Source organism: Arvicanthis niloticus, chromosome 10, assembly GCF_011762505.2.
Source record: "Arvicanthis niloticus isolate mArvNil1 chromosome 10, mArvNil1.pat.X, whole genome shotgun sequence".
NCBI lineage: Eukaryota > Metazoa > Chordata > Mammalia > Rodentia > Muridae > Arvicanthis > Arvicanthis niloticus.
Window position 1 is genome coordinate 62,547,166 of NC_047667.1, and position 14,556 is coordinate 62,561,721.

General features: G+C 43.2%; 1 protein-coding gene across 5 annotated transcripts in view; it reads right to left on the reverse strand.

The window, feature by feature from the left end:
* Kcnk2 (potassium two pore domain channel subfamily K member 2) overlaps positions 1–14,556 on the reverse strand; it is a 183,824-nt gene that overhangs the window by 30,544 nt on the left and 138,724 nt on the right. For all 5 annotated transcript variants that reach the window (XM_034513391.2, XM_076941594.1, XM_034513392.2 and 2 more), the window contains exon 6: positions 9,096–9,235. In XM_034513391.2, coding sequence (XP_034369282.1) covers positions 9,096–9,235 — 140 coding nt within the window. The remainder of the gene's footprint in view (positions 1–9,095; positions 9,236–14,556) is intronic.

Consider the following 14,556-nt stretch of genomic DNA (forward strand, 5'->3'; position numbering starts at 1 on the left):
CGAGAAAGCACACTACTTTCGGATTTGATGAGAGAGTTCAGAAATCATATTGAAACATAAGTTAATAGTGGCTACCCTCCTGAACAGGAAGCCTCAGAGATGATGGTTTCTAAACAATTAAACAGGTTAAACAACATCATGTCATCTTGGTGCCCTAAATCTCTACAAGGTAATCTCTAAAGCAAATGAGATTACTTATAAACTGTCTGAAGGCAGAAGCTATCAACATCCTGTTGTGCTATGTAGGATCCAAGAGGCAGAATCATTTTATGTTTCTGTTGGCAGACAGCAGTCTGGATTGTGGAAACCAAGGGGAAAAAGACATTTCTCAACAGTGTCTGACCTGACATCCAAAGAACAAGAAGAAAAGACTAACCTAGAATATTCTTATTTGAGATGGAAACTAAGACAATGTCACTTGCTTTGGCAAAGAGAAGAATCCCTATGAATTCTACCTCTGTTGAGACAGCACAACCCAGAAAACTCTGTGGATTTAATCCAAGAAAATAACACAGAAAATATCTTACTGGGTAGACTTAAAGAACACAATATAAAAACTAGTATTATATTCACACAGTATCTAACATACTTGAAATGCTATTTCTATTCTAGACTTTGATTTTGTGATGAAATTCACAAAATCAGTATATATAGGACCAGTGTTTTCTTGTTTATCCTTATTTTGTAATTGTGTATCATTTCAGCCACATAAACAGTTATTGTGTAAGCACAGTTCCTCAGAACACAAAGAAAGGGACTGGGGCTGTGCACAGAACAGTATGTGGTGCTACATAGATGCAGCCATAGAACTTTATGAAGAAGTTCAAGATTTGACCTTAATTGTAAAGTGTGTGTGTGTGCATGTATGTGTGCATACATGTGTGCATACATGTGTGAGTGCATATGTGCATGTGTGGTATGTGTATGTGCATGTGTGTGTATGTGTGCATGTATGTGTTGTAGGCTTCTAGTGGAGGCCAGAAAAAAAAATGTTGGATCCCCTGGATGAAGAGTTAGAAGCTATTGTGAGTTGCCTGATGTGGGTGCTAGAACCCAAACCCAGGTCTCCTGCAGGAGCAGCAAGTAATCTTGAGTCAACTCTCCTGCACCATAAAAAATTTGATCCCAACTGTCTTCAGAACCAAGGAGGAAATAGAACAGACCCTTAAGAAAACATCTGGCTACAACCGAATCTACTCACAGCATGCTTCTTAAGTCATTACGGAAGTCTTGTCACCTCCATTTTGTAAGAAAATGGAGACTCTGAGTTATAGATCTTCACACTTTTACCTCACAGCTGTGGCCTTCAAATCCCATATGCTTTGTCAGAAGTCACACAAATTATCAAAGAATCACAATCGGTTCTTTTGTAGTAAAAAAAAAAAAAGTCACTTAGTGTTCCGGGGCCCCTCCGTGTCCCCTTCACCCACGAAAGAGACACGTGAGGCAGTGTTCGGGTGGTTACCACAGCGAGGCTTTATTCTTGTATCAGCAGAAGCGGAAAGACCCCAAGCCCGGAAAAGGCACTGCTATATGTACCCTAGAGTGGCGTGTTCACTTCTGATTGGCTGTTCACTCATTACCCATAATACGCCCCAGGATGGGCAGTGACTTTGGCGCGCTTTTTGCCTTTTGCACCTACGTAGTTAGTTGTTTACTTGTGGGAGCACAGGATGCCCGCGCCATCTTGTAATGGCGAATGTTGTCACGCTCACTCGGCTCCTAACAACTTAGACATTAGACATGCACTGCTGCCTGCCAGTTACTATTGTGTGCAGGGGTCAACCACAGTCTCATGTTCTTAGCATTCACTTTTTATTTTTTATTAATTGACTTTTGTTAATTGACATGTAGTGTGTGCATGCCTGTGTATATGCATGTTCACATGTCTGTAGATGCCCATTGGCAGGCATGCATGTGAGTATGGAGGCCGGAAGTTGGCACCACATGTCTTCCTCTATCATTATCCACTGTGTTTAATGGCTCCAGCTGGTCTAGCTGCCAGCTTGTTCGCTCTGAGGATCCCTGTTCTCCACCTCCACAGTACTGGGATTGCAGAGGACCGCCATGTCTGCTCTACATTTCTGTGGGTCCGGGGATTCAAACTCTGGTCCTCATGCTTGTGCACCAAGCATATCCACTGAGCATTCCCAGCCCCTCTACTCTTTTCCCTTGATTCTCCTTCTCAATTTCTTATTCACTCAGTACCTGCCTCAGAGACTGAGGCTGGGACAATGGTGAGAAGAAACTATCCTTGGTACAATGGTGTTGGGCTGTGGAAGGGTATCTTGGTTCTTGGATTGGCATGGGCCTGGAACCCAGAGACTCCAAGGGAGAAATGGTAGGTGTTTGGCCATGCCCCCAGAACCCAGGGCCCTGACACAAGGTCTAATCTCCATTTAACTTCCCCATTCAGTTCTTGTAGGGCACAGGTAGAGGGCGTGACTAACAGGCTTCAGCCTTGAGAAATTTACATATTAATGAGTTATCTAAAGGCCAAGGGGCGTAGCTAATTAAGTTATTCCCTCCCTTCTTCCCCCTCCCTATTTAAACCAGCTTTCCCCTGGCTTTAAGGGGGAGCACAAACCATCAAGACCCAACTACCACACCATGAACAATAAAGCTTTAAACCCTTGGACTCCACATGTCTTCAGGGGCCGCTGCCAAGCTTCCAGCCTTTGGAACCAAGCTTTCTCATATCTATTGGAACCCTCCGTCCTGTGACCAGCGTGGAGGACTTCCCCATGCTCCGGAGAGGGACCCTCCTCATGTATGTGGGCCCCACCTGCGTGCAACGTCCAGCCTCGGGACTCCCCCGCCTTGCAATGGGCTGGAGTCAGATTATCAATCACAGACATATATGCCAGCCCAGCACTCATATCTTTGCCCTGTGGCAAGATGAGAGAGATCCCTGTCACCATGGATATGAAAGCCTGGATTTTAGCAATGCATTATGGCACCATCTGTCTCAGCCATATCTTTAAAACTTTTAATAAAATTAAGAATATACTTGATGAACACAGCTTCATTTATACAGCACTTCAATAAGGGTTGGAGAAATATTTTTAATGTATACATATACTAAGTATAAACCTGACTAGTCTTAGGATCATGATATAGCATGTCTGTAGTCTAACTTTAGCTAATCATCTTTAACTCAATAGTAGAAAATGTCGAAAGGATTTAAAAACTATGCTAGCCTATGTTGTCTTTCCCCTGTAACATATTAGAAATCAGAGCAAAACACTACAATATCAAAGACACAACCTGAAGATGGAAATGAGACAGGGAAACCATGGGGCAGCAAAGGAGGGAGAGGGGGAAAGAGGGAGGCATGCAGAGATGAGAAGAAAAGCAAGAGAAAAAACAAACACCTATGTCAGCTATACTGTGTGAGGAGCCTAGAAGATCGATGTTAGATATGTGTACTGTGGTGGTTTAAATACAAATGGCCCCCATAGGCCCATAGGAAGTGGCACCCATAGGGGGTGTGGCCATGTTGGAGCAGGCATGGCCTTCTTGGAGTGGGTGTGGCCTTCTTGGAGTGAGTGTGGCCTTGTTGGAGTAGATGTGGTCTTGTTGGAGAAAGTATGTCACTGGGGGACAGGACAGGCAGGGGGCTGGGGACCAGGAGCTTCAGGGTTTCAGAAGCTCGAGACTGTCTTCCCAATGCCTGTGGATCCAGACGTAGAACTCTCAGCTACCTTTCCTGCACCACATCCGCCTGAGTGCCACCATGCTTCTCACCATGACAACAATGGAAGAAGCTCTGAAACTATAAGCCAGCCCTGAGTAAATGTTTTCCATTATAAGAGTTGCCGTGGTCATGGTGTCTTTTAACAGCAATAGAAACCCAAACTAAGACACCCACTCTGCTCTGAAAACCCTGTGGAATGATGTTTCCACAGCGGTGGCGCCCAAGTGGCAGCGGCCCCAGAGGGACATGAGCTACTTTCTTAACCTTTCCATGATGTTAGCTTTTGCTGAGATCATTTCCTTCCCCACTATCTTTCGCCAATGCAATCCTTTATTTTAACATCCTCCAAAACTTCACTCCCTGGCCTCTTCAGCAGAATCTGCCACCATTAGGTGTTTGTTTTGTTTTGTTTTTAGATTAAATTAGATTAATTTAGCTAGCTGAGTGTCCACCTTCAATGTCAGCTCCAGTGAAGCTTTTGTTCATTTCATCTCTGTGGTTGACTCACTGTACAAATACTAATGAAGACATTCATCTATACTCACAACCTCTATTGTTATGGGTACTGTTATGATCCCAAACTAACTTCCCAGCCAGCATCTCCCCCCATATCTAGGCAGGCAGACTTGCCTTTTTACACTTAATCATTCAAATATAAAGTTATATGCCAATTAATATATGTCAAAATTAAATTCTCCTATCCTTTTTCTCTGTTCATTATTCATTATTTCCTGGGCTCCCTCTGTGGTAGGAACACCTGATGAAGTTAGTCATGAACGACATCTTCTACTTTGTTTGTATTTGTTTTGCTTTGTTTTTTTTCCAGCATTCAAACTAAGAGGTAACCAAAGTCTATTTATTCCTTCTAGCCACAGATACCAAGTATTCTTTGGAATAAATACTTTGCTCTCTACCTCACTGTTACCAGAGACTCTTTAATCCATGTCCCCTGGACCAGTTCTTCATGGCGGAGCTCTCTCATCTGCCTCTTCAGACCCTTCTTCCTCACTCTTGTCAAAATCATTCAATCCACTTCCCTAAAATCCTTCAGTGTCTCCGGGGCTTTTAGGATACAGTGAGGGCTGTTGCAAAATGGGACACTAAAGCCTCGTTTGTTACAAATCACTTCTTGCATAGGAGATGTCGATAAGCTTCTGTTTTGCAAAACTCCTGGGTTTCAAGCCAGAGATCTTCTTTAGTTGTCTATTCTTGGACCCCACAAAGAGCCCCTAAGTCATTTCACTGAAAGAGTCCCTGCCACCCTGAGCACACTGCAGAAGTCAATGGTGCCACTCTGTGTCCAGAGGAAGAAACATCCCTCCAACCCCCGTCACACACACAGTCCAGGGATACCTTATGATCCTGAGGCCAAGTCTTCCAGGGGTCCAGACCACCCGGCAGCCCCCAGAAGCTGGTTATTTTCTTAAATAACAGAAAATCAACTCAGAGTGGGAGTCTCAAATCCACACAGTGGTTTTAGAGACAAACGAAAAGGTATTTGCAAAAACTGAAGCTAAGCCATCCATTCATCGTGCCTCTCTTCTCCAAGACCTGACAGGGCTATCGTTCTATGTGAGGACACAGATGCCACCTACCTCACAAGGGACTGCAACCAGGGTGTTGGACATAAGCCACAGCTTCCAGATGTAAACAGTAAGTAATTAAGCAATGTCTAGGTCATGACTCACTCTTCCCTATTTGGTTCCTAAGCACAGACTGATTTTATTTTCTGAGTGTTGTGAGCACATTTATTGTTATTATAACTGCCTTGGGTATCAGTAATATTATATTACACCCTGTAGTAAAAAATAATCTTCATTTCCTAAATGGAAGCATGTTTGCCTCAGAGACGAGGATACACGGGTTAATAGGGCAAATAACTAGTCCTATCAATGCTTACTGTTAAATGCTATCTGCTTCTTACTGGAGCTTTTAAAAGTAACAAAAGAGCAAACACTTTTCAGAAACCCATATGTCTCCAAGAGATGTGTTTGAGCTTGTTATGGCCTTCCTTGAGAAACACAGAGCAACTAGAGCTACGTGTGCGACTTCTGGATGTCTGTCACACTCTTCCGGCCAGTCGCTTCCTCCTTAAGTGCATCAGATGGATCGCTATCCCAACACGCTCACATCATGAGGCACGCTGTGGCAAAACAACAGTTTTCTTTACTTCCAAACATCTTAATTCCATGAAAATGACTCTCCAGCGGAAACAGCATATGGTTTAACGTTTTAAATGACATAAACCTTCATATAGTTAACTATATATGTTCATAGTTTACCAATATGGCTCAGCCACATTTCAAAATATCAATATACTGTTGGGATTTGTTGAAAACAATCTGCTCATTCTAGTTGAGCGAGGTGTGAGTCACAGGATGATCCCTTGGGAGTCTGAGTCCACGCTTTGGCTTAGCTGTGGTCACATCCTCGTGGAGATATTTCAAAGCTTATATTATCTATTATTTCTTACTTCAGCATCACCTAACTTATTAAATACATGGTTCCTGGTGCCCAAACTAGTTATGCAGTGCCTTCTTCCCCTCCCCCACTTTCTCTGCTGAATTTGTGACCCTTTTCTGCATTTCCTCAGATTATATCAGGAATCAGAAACTATGCATTTGCTCAGGCTAAAATTCATTTTCCATGGGTTTAACTGGATCTGCTATGGCTTACACTGTCTCTAGCCATAGCCTTCCTCAAGTCACCCTCTACAGATGCTGTTTCCAGAAAGCACACGCCACTCAGAACATTGGGTAGCAGTCTAAAGGTCTGTGGTAAGGGGTAAAAAATTAGCTTCTTCCTTTAACCTTTTCCATGGTGAATTACCATGAAAACACATTCAAATGTTTACCTGAGAGGCACAGAAATCTGTCATTAATGGGCAAGTGATCTAACTGTCGACACATAACCCATTTAGTGAAAACGTAAATTTATTTGAAGGGACAGTGTCACAGCCTCTCCTCTCTCCTCCATAAATTCCTACACAGAAGCCAAAACCCTCAAGGTAACTGGATCTGGAGAAGGGGCTTTTCAAAAATGATTAAAGAGGTAAAAAAGAGAAAGGGCTGATGTCCAAATCTAGTAACATTTGTGTTCTTACAAGAGAAAAAAGAGATGATGGTCTCTCTCTCTCTCTCTCTCTCTCTCTCTCTCTCTCTCTCTCTCTCTCCATGAGTTGATACAGAGAAGGCCGGTGAGGAAACAGTAAAAAAGAGAAGACATGCAAGCTGGGGAAGAGGTGTCACCACTGGCCAGCCTGCCAGCATCTTCTTAGAGTGAATGGCTTTCAGAGCAGTGAGAAAATAGAGGTCTTACTTGTTCTAATAGCCCCCAACACAACCATAGTTGCAGTGCCATTACCCTAGAGAAGCGACCTGGTGCCTGTCAGCCTGTCCCACTGCAAAACTCCAGGACAAAGTATTCAAACTTAACACATACCCTACATCAATTTCATTGATTATATAAAGGTATAAAATCCTCTCTCCCTACGTCATACCCCAGCAGCATGTAACTCTTATGTCCGTGATCACTGTAGGATTAATATATACATGTATTTAAGTAACAGCAATGTATGTTTCTCACACAATAATATTTTCCTGTCAAAGTTCAAGCTTCAATAAATGAATGCACATGAATGTACACATGTGTGCCAGAATTTTGATAAAGTTGAAAGTACTTTTAGATGAACAGCTGAGTTATTTTCTTTTTAACTGTTATGCAAAACGTTTGGTTACTACAGCTTCTTATCCCTGAGAATTTTGAGATTTAGAAAAGTATGCATGAAGTTAGAATAAACATCTCCCTCCTCCTCCAGTCCCCACTCCACACCCCACACACCAAAGACATCCATTCAGGTCCCACTGAAAGGAGGACTCTGACCCGATTTAACATATTGTCCATCCTGTCTTGCTGATTTTCTCACAATAAAAAGATTTTGGCTTGTGGTATAACTGAGACACAGACAAACATATCTAAACTAAATACATGGAATCCAACTGGCCAAGATGGTAACCGTGGGGTGTAACATGGTGTAACTCATATTCTTGCTCATTACCGTCAGCACCTCGGGTGTTAATAAAAACTTTATGACTTGGGGCTGGGGAGATGGTTCAGTGGTTAAGAGAAGTTAGACTGCTCTTCCAGAGGTCCTGAGTTCAATTCCCAGCAACCACATGGTGGCTCACAGCCTTCTGTAATATGATCCAATGCCCTCTTCTGATATGTTTGAAGACAGATACAGTGTACTCGTATACATAAAATAAATAAATATTTAAGAACAAAAACAACAACAACAACTATATGACTTGGCATGCTTCAAAAACAATAAAGACTAAATTTGTAAGAAGAACTCAAACTCACTATTTCTTATTCCCTTTCTTTTTGAATAGATGTTTAAAGAAGGTATGTTTATAGCAAGCAAAGATTTGACACTGGTGCATTCTGGCCTATGAACAGAAGGTAAGGAAACAGACAGGATAACTAGAACCATGGTGCAGACCAGACAGACCTGTGACTCCCCGAAACAACTAGCAAAGTTGACAAATCCAAACATACACACACACACACACACACACACACACACACACAATGCTGTCACTCTCCAACCAATGGTACCTCTGGAGATATAAATACAAAATCTAAATTAAATATCCAAGGAATAAAATTTCAGTATCAACACTTCCATTTTAAAATTTCCAAAATCTCATGTTTCAAAATTCTCAAGATCATTACTATATGTTTTTTTTGTATGAAATATATAAAATTCTAAATACTTGGAGGATCTGAAGCAAAGAGCCACAGCACACAGCCTTCCAATGAATATCTGCAGGTTCAGGTGTGAACATGTGCATTTACATAGACAAAGTAAAATAAATCGATATAATATACAACATTCATTATTCCAATGTCTGATAAGCTTTGTCTCACTACTATTCTCATGCACTACTAATAAGAACTTAAATCATGTAACAGGCAATTCCTCAAAAAGTTGAACCTGAGTTTAATTTATCAACAATTCTATCTCTAGAAATTTATTCAAAAATAATTGTAAAGATCTATGTTTATAGACACTTAAAAGCATTCATTATTCATTCTGTGAAGTGCTGATACATTTCCCCCCATTGCTGTGCATTGAACTTCGGGCTTTACATAAGCTGGTCAAGTGACCTACCATGGAGGCATATTCTGGCCTCAAGTGTTTTCCTTTCTCTCTGTTGTAGAACATACTTCACTTTGTGCCATTCAACAAAAACTGCAACTTATCACTCCTGTACTTTTATCACTTCATTGTACGCTAGCATGAATAATCAGAGTTTAAGCTTCTAAATAATTTTTAAAAGAACATCAAGCCGACCAACCCTTTACTGGATGCTGTTCCGTGCACCCTCACCCTCACCTCTTCCTTCGTCTTCTTAGATATCACCCGTAGCCAGTCTCCAATCATGCTGAGAACAGCAGCAAAGTAGGCCAGCCCAACGAGGATCCAGAACCACACCACAGGCTTGTAGAAGTCCAGATATTCAATGTCTGATCCACCTGCAAGAGGAAAGGTATTAATTGCAGTTTCAAGAGTTAATAACTGAGATCTACAACACACTCACTGGTGAGTTGTGGCTCAAGGGCAGAAATCTCTTAGCCCCTCCTCAGACACAGGCTCTTCCTTCACACCGAGTTTCTCACTTTCTCTTACAGAATTCTCAGGTTTCCAAGGACAAGTTTGATGGGTGCTTCTGAAGGACACTTCCTTGTCTTTCCAGATCATGACGGCTGTCTGGGCTTCCTGTTTCTTTTGTCATTTATGACCTTTTGTCCCTCAGGACTCAACTGCTCCATCCCCACTAACAACATATGAATGTGAGACCACACTTCCACACCTTGCAGAGGGCTGTGTATATCATGCCATGCTGATCCACCTGTGCCACCGCATGAATCTGCCAAACTGAACAGGAAGTGGGTGACTGCGGACATGATTATTATTTTCAGGTCCTAAGTAGGATGGTCTGGTACCAAGCTTGAGGCAGAGCAACTGTGGCTCAGCAGAGAACCGATGGTCTTTACAGGCAATGCCACCATCATCGTCTCTGAGGAAGTTCCATGATGTCATCAGTTTAAGCCCCCCCTCCCCCCACGTCTTCAGAGAGAATAAGTAACAGAGCACTGTTTTTTAAAATGAAATCTGTGTGCTGACATCACTGTACTGTGGGAATCTGCTGTATGCATTTCCACATGCCCTTCCATTCAGCGAATACTAACAGAGGTAGTTACAAAGTGGCAAACACTGAAATCCTAACTTATTTACCCAAATATGTAGTCAAGGCCATATCTTAAGGAATCCAACTTTAACCTAAGAAATCCTCACATTCAGACTGGAGAGATACTTTGGTGTATAGAACACTTGTCATTGAGTTCAGATCAGAACCTATGTGAAAACTAGATGTACAGCTCACCTATGTAGATACAAAGCTCCTACCCAGAGATGGGTCATGGAGACAAGAAAACTCAGGTGCTCCTGGGCCAGCTAGCCTATAGTGTACAGCAGGGAACAAGAGACTCTCTCTCAAGAAAAGGTGGAAAGTGAGACCTGACACCTGAGTTTATCCCCCAACTTCTGCTTGTATACACATACACACGAGCGTGCTCGCATACACACACATACACTGAACACACGTACAATTTGAACAGGAAGAAAGCCTCACACAGAGAGTTGCTACAGTTGAAAGTGTGGAATAGCAAGACAGGTGCTATATAATTCTGTGGAAGGGAGAAAGCAAGAAGGCAGAGGGAACTTTTAAGTGATGGGTATCAAGACACTGTGAGATGACACACTCTCTTTAGAGGCTCAGGAAGCATGGATACCGGCCAGAGAGTGGTCAGGGCCAAGTGAGAAGCCTAGGAGGAATAGGCTATGTAGGACATAAAGACTGGATCCTAACTTTACAGGAACTGGGTTATATTTATAGGGGAGACGGCCTATGTTCAGAGTTGACTGCATGATCAAAAGGATCGTAGTGGCTGAGGGGGAAGAGTGTGGGAGGCACCAGGAGACACTCTGATTTGGGAGCAGCTAAGAAATTGCTGTGTTGGATGAGGGCAGACATGAGAGAGAAAGACATGAAAGGGTGGAGCAGGAACAGATGGGACAACGATGACAGGACTGTTTCTGATGGTCACAGTCCCTTACTTGGGAGATGATGAAAGGACATTGACTAAAACCAGCAAAGATGCTTTAAGTTGGGACTTGACAGGCTAAGGATGGTTAGAGACCACCATGTGACCTCACCTCAGCGATGTCTTACATGCAGACCTAATGCATTGTGGGGCAGAGCAGGGGGCAAGTATCATAGAAGTAACTGTAGACACTGGGGCTATGCAAAAATCCAACACATTGCAAGGAGAAAGCAAGTGCGCACTACGCTCAAATATAAAATACTAATGGGGCGTTCCCCTAAGCAAATCAGACTCTGGAGGACCCACAAAGGTTTCTGAATGTTAAAGGAACAAGATAAGTCAGGAGAGGAGGGCTCTAGCAGGTAAGCATTGTGAGTGGACACATAGCCTGAGGACAGCCCAGAGTACACAGTAAGACATCTTCTAAGGGAGGCCCACCAGCAAGTCCCATTTGTCCAGTATTTCCATTTCAGTGAAATCAAATGACTTCCTTCCCTGTACTTTCTCTTTCACACCAGAAAGAAAAAGAAACAGGAAAAACAAAAAACCAAAACCCCCTACTTCATCCAAACGGTTAAGGCCCACCTAACTAACATACAAGCCCCCAGACTCAACTGATTTTAGCACAGCCTACATGATAAAGATGACATTTTATGCATTTCTAGTAAGCAAGATGTTTCAGTTGGAAGGGGGGTAAGTCAGCCTAATCACCTAAAGGCCTATATTTGGCTAAAATGTTTAACCCAGAAGTATTAGTGTTTAGAAGCCATGGAAAAAAAAGGTTTTTTCCCCATGTTCTTAATTACCACGTTTAAAATGAAATACTGGCAGTTGGATGATCTAAAAAGAAAAACACCAAGAAAGAAGTCATTGTCAGACAACTATTCACCCTATTTACTTTCCCAAACTTAAGACTTGTGAGACGATCTGCACATTAATCAGCTCATGGGATGCAAAAAAAAAAAAAACCTTCCCTCAGTGTATCTGTAATGTTAAGGTAACTTGATTTAAAGGGGAGATTTTAAAATGAGGAAACGATTTCAATCTTTTTTATTTTTAATTGTATGCATGTGTTGTAGGCTCACGTGTGTGTGTGTGTGTGTGTGTGTGTGTGTGTGTGTGTGTGTACACATGTGCAGGTGCCTGCTGAGGCCAGAAGGGGATGTCCAGTACCCTAGAGTTGAGGATAACAGCATTTGTGAGCTGATATAGGTGCTGAAATCCAAACTCAGTCCTCTTCAAGAACAGCAAGTGCTTTGAACCACGGGAAACTCTTCATTGTCAGGAGTACTGATTTTCTCCCTATTGTTTAGAATTATGTCCATCTGTCTCTTATTAATTAAGTGAGGTAGCGGGGAGTGGCAGCTTGCACCTGAATCCAGCACATGGAATGCTGAGATAGGAGGACTGGAGGCTTTGGAGCAGCCTAGAGGACACAGAGAGAGGCCATCTAAAAACCATTAAGGACCAAGGAACACAGAGTGACTTCTCTGTCCTAGACAGAAAGCCCGAACTTCTTCTGTTGCTCTGTCTACCGTTTCTTTTCCTCCTCTCACTGTCCATGTTGTAGGCTGCAGGATGCTACCCCTCCCTCCCCCTCCTGTGTACATAAGCTCTTTCCATTTAGGTGCTTTCTGGCTCCTTATGAGAGAACATACAGATAGCAATAAAAATACCAAAAAGGGTGGAGGCAGACAGCTTCGGGAACCTCCTCAACTTTCCTAAATAGTCTAAGCTTTCTGAGTCTGTACTGAGATGTGATGGCTTCCTTTTCCTCTCTTCCTCCTCCTCCTCCTCCTCCTTCTCCTTCTCCTCCTCCTCCTCTCCCTCCTCCTCCTCCTCTCCCTCCTCCTCCCTCCCTTGCTTCTTCTCTCCTTCCCTCCATTCTTCCCTCCCTTCCTCTCCCTCCTTCCCCCCACCCCCCTTGACATTTGCAAGAGTAACTCAGCCAGAGCTTGATCCAATCTAGCAGATTAAACAACTAAAAATATAACTCGGGAAGGTTCAAGCTGTTCACAGTGCTAGGAAGTGATTCTCCCCATAAAGTAGGTTCCCTAAGCACAGTGGCTGGGAAGCTCCCCTATATCAATCACTGAGAGAACCTTCCTGTCTGCTCCCTGAGAGTCATGGCAGGGGGAGGGTGAAGAATAGCCTACGCAAGCATGGAAGGGCCTTTCTAACTCTGGATGCCCTACATTGCTCAGTCAGTATGCTCCTTTCAACTCATTTATAGAACAAACAAAACTCCTGCAGGGGGAAATGAGTGAGAACTTAGCCTCCATGACTAGCACCCCCCCCCCAAAGGACTACAGCTGGTTCCAGGGAAGCCATCCTGCCCTAATGCTCTGCAGGCAGATGCTGAGGGAGTTGAGACCCCTATATTTGGGCCAGGGCATCAATGGGGCCTTAGGTATAATTTAAGCTTCCTCTCCATCTGCTTTCTCAGAAATAAAGTTGATGATTCAAGTGCCATCCAGTTCAATCTGCCCAGAACTCAGAAAGAGAGTGCTAGGTCCATGCAGCTTTTCTGAAATCCTAGTGACTTTAAACAGAGATGTAAGGGTGTGGAAAACGAACTCTAGCAAGTCACCAAGGGACAGGAGCCAGAGAGCTCACAGGCAAACCCAGTCTTGTGTTGCTCCGAAGCGTGGCTCCCTCCACTGGATGGAGTTGTTCCTCACCCATATGCTCAGCTCCTACCTGTCATCCCATCACCCTGCACCTTATACCATCCAGCAGTCCTGCAGCCTGGTGTTGAGGAAGTGTTCTCCATACAGGATGCCAACAAGAAACCAAGGTCCAACTTGGGGAACCAATGAGTTTACTGGTCCTACTTACACGTCGTGAATGATGTATGAAAGCATAGAAATCCTAAAGTAGCCGCCATACCCAAAAGCTCTCACCCCAGCCTGGATGATGACAATTAGCTGCATGGACATAGTTCCCCAGTCTGTTTACTCCAGCACTTCCTGAGATTATGAGTGTGGGTATCGTCAGGGAAGAATGACATACGGCCGGCCAAGAGGTACTAAAGGGAACGGCCTGAATCTAATGACCCTTCCATCTACTCCTAAGATGGAACATCAACATTCAACAAGCCAGATCTTTGGGGATCTCTTGCAAGTAGTGGGAGATGTTCTGACGAGGGTGGCAGCTGTTACGACATCAATCCCACTCAAGATAGTGAATCCTTTGTGACTATTGACCCATAAAGACATCACCTCTTAGTGCCATTAAAAAGGTAATGTAAGATTAGGAGGAGACAATACTCAGAGGACATTGTCAACAAAACTGCTCCAACCACACAATAGGAAAGACGCTTAGTTAAAGTGAGAGACATCAAGCCAGGCCAGGCAAGCATCCCTCTTGGGTCAAAGTAGCCCTGTGGGTCTGAAGACAAGCCCTCTTTATTCACCTACTGACTCCAGTAGTTTCCAGAAGGTGGAGATTTTCTATTCCACAGATCTTGAGTTTAGGATCAGGCAAGTATTTTCATAACTACCACAATAAAGCTATGTTTCGTTTTGTGTGTGTGTGTGTGTGTGTGTGTGTGTGTGTGTGTGTGTGAGAGAGAGAGAGAGAGAGAGAGAGAGAGAGAGAGATTTCATCACACTAAAGTGGTTTTAAAAAATAAGAACTTGAGAACACAACACTCCTTTCTCATTAATTTTTCTTGACCTGTGGGGTTC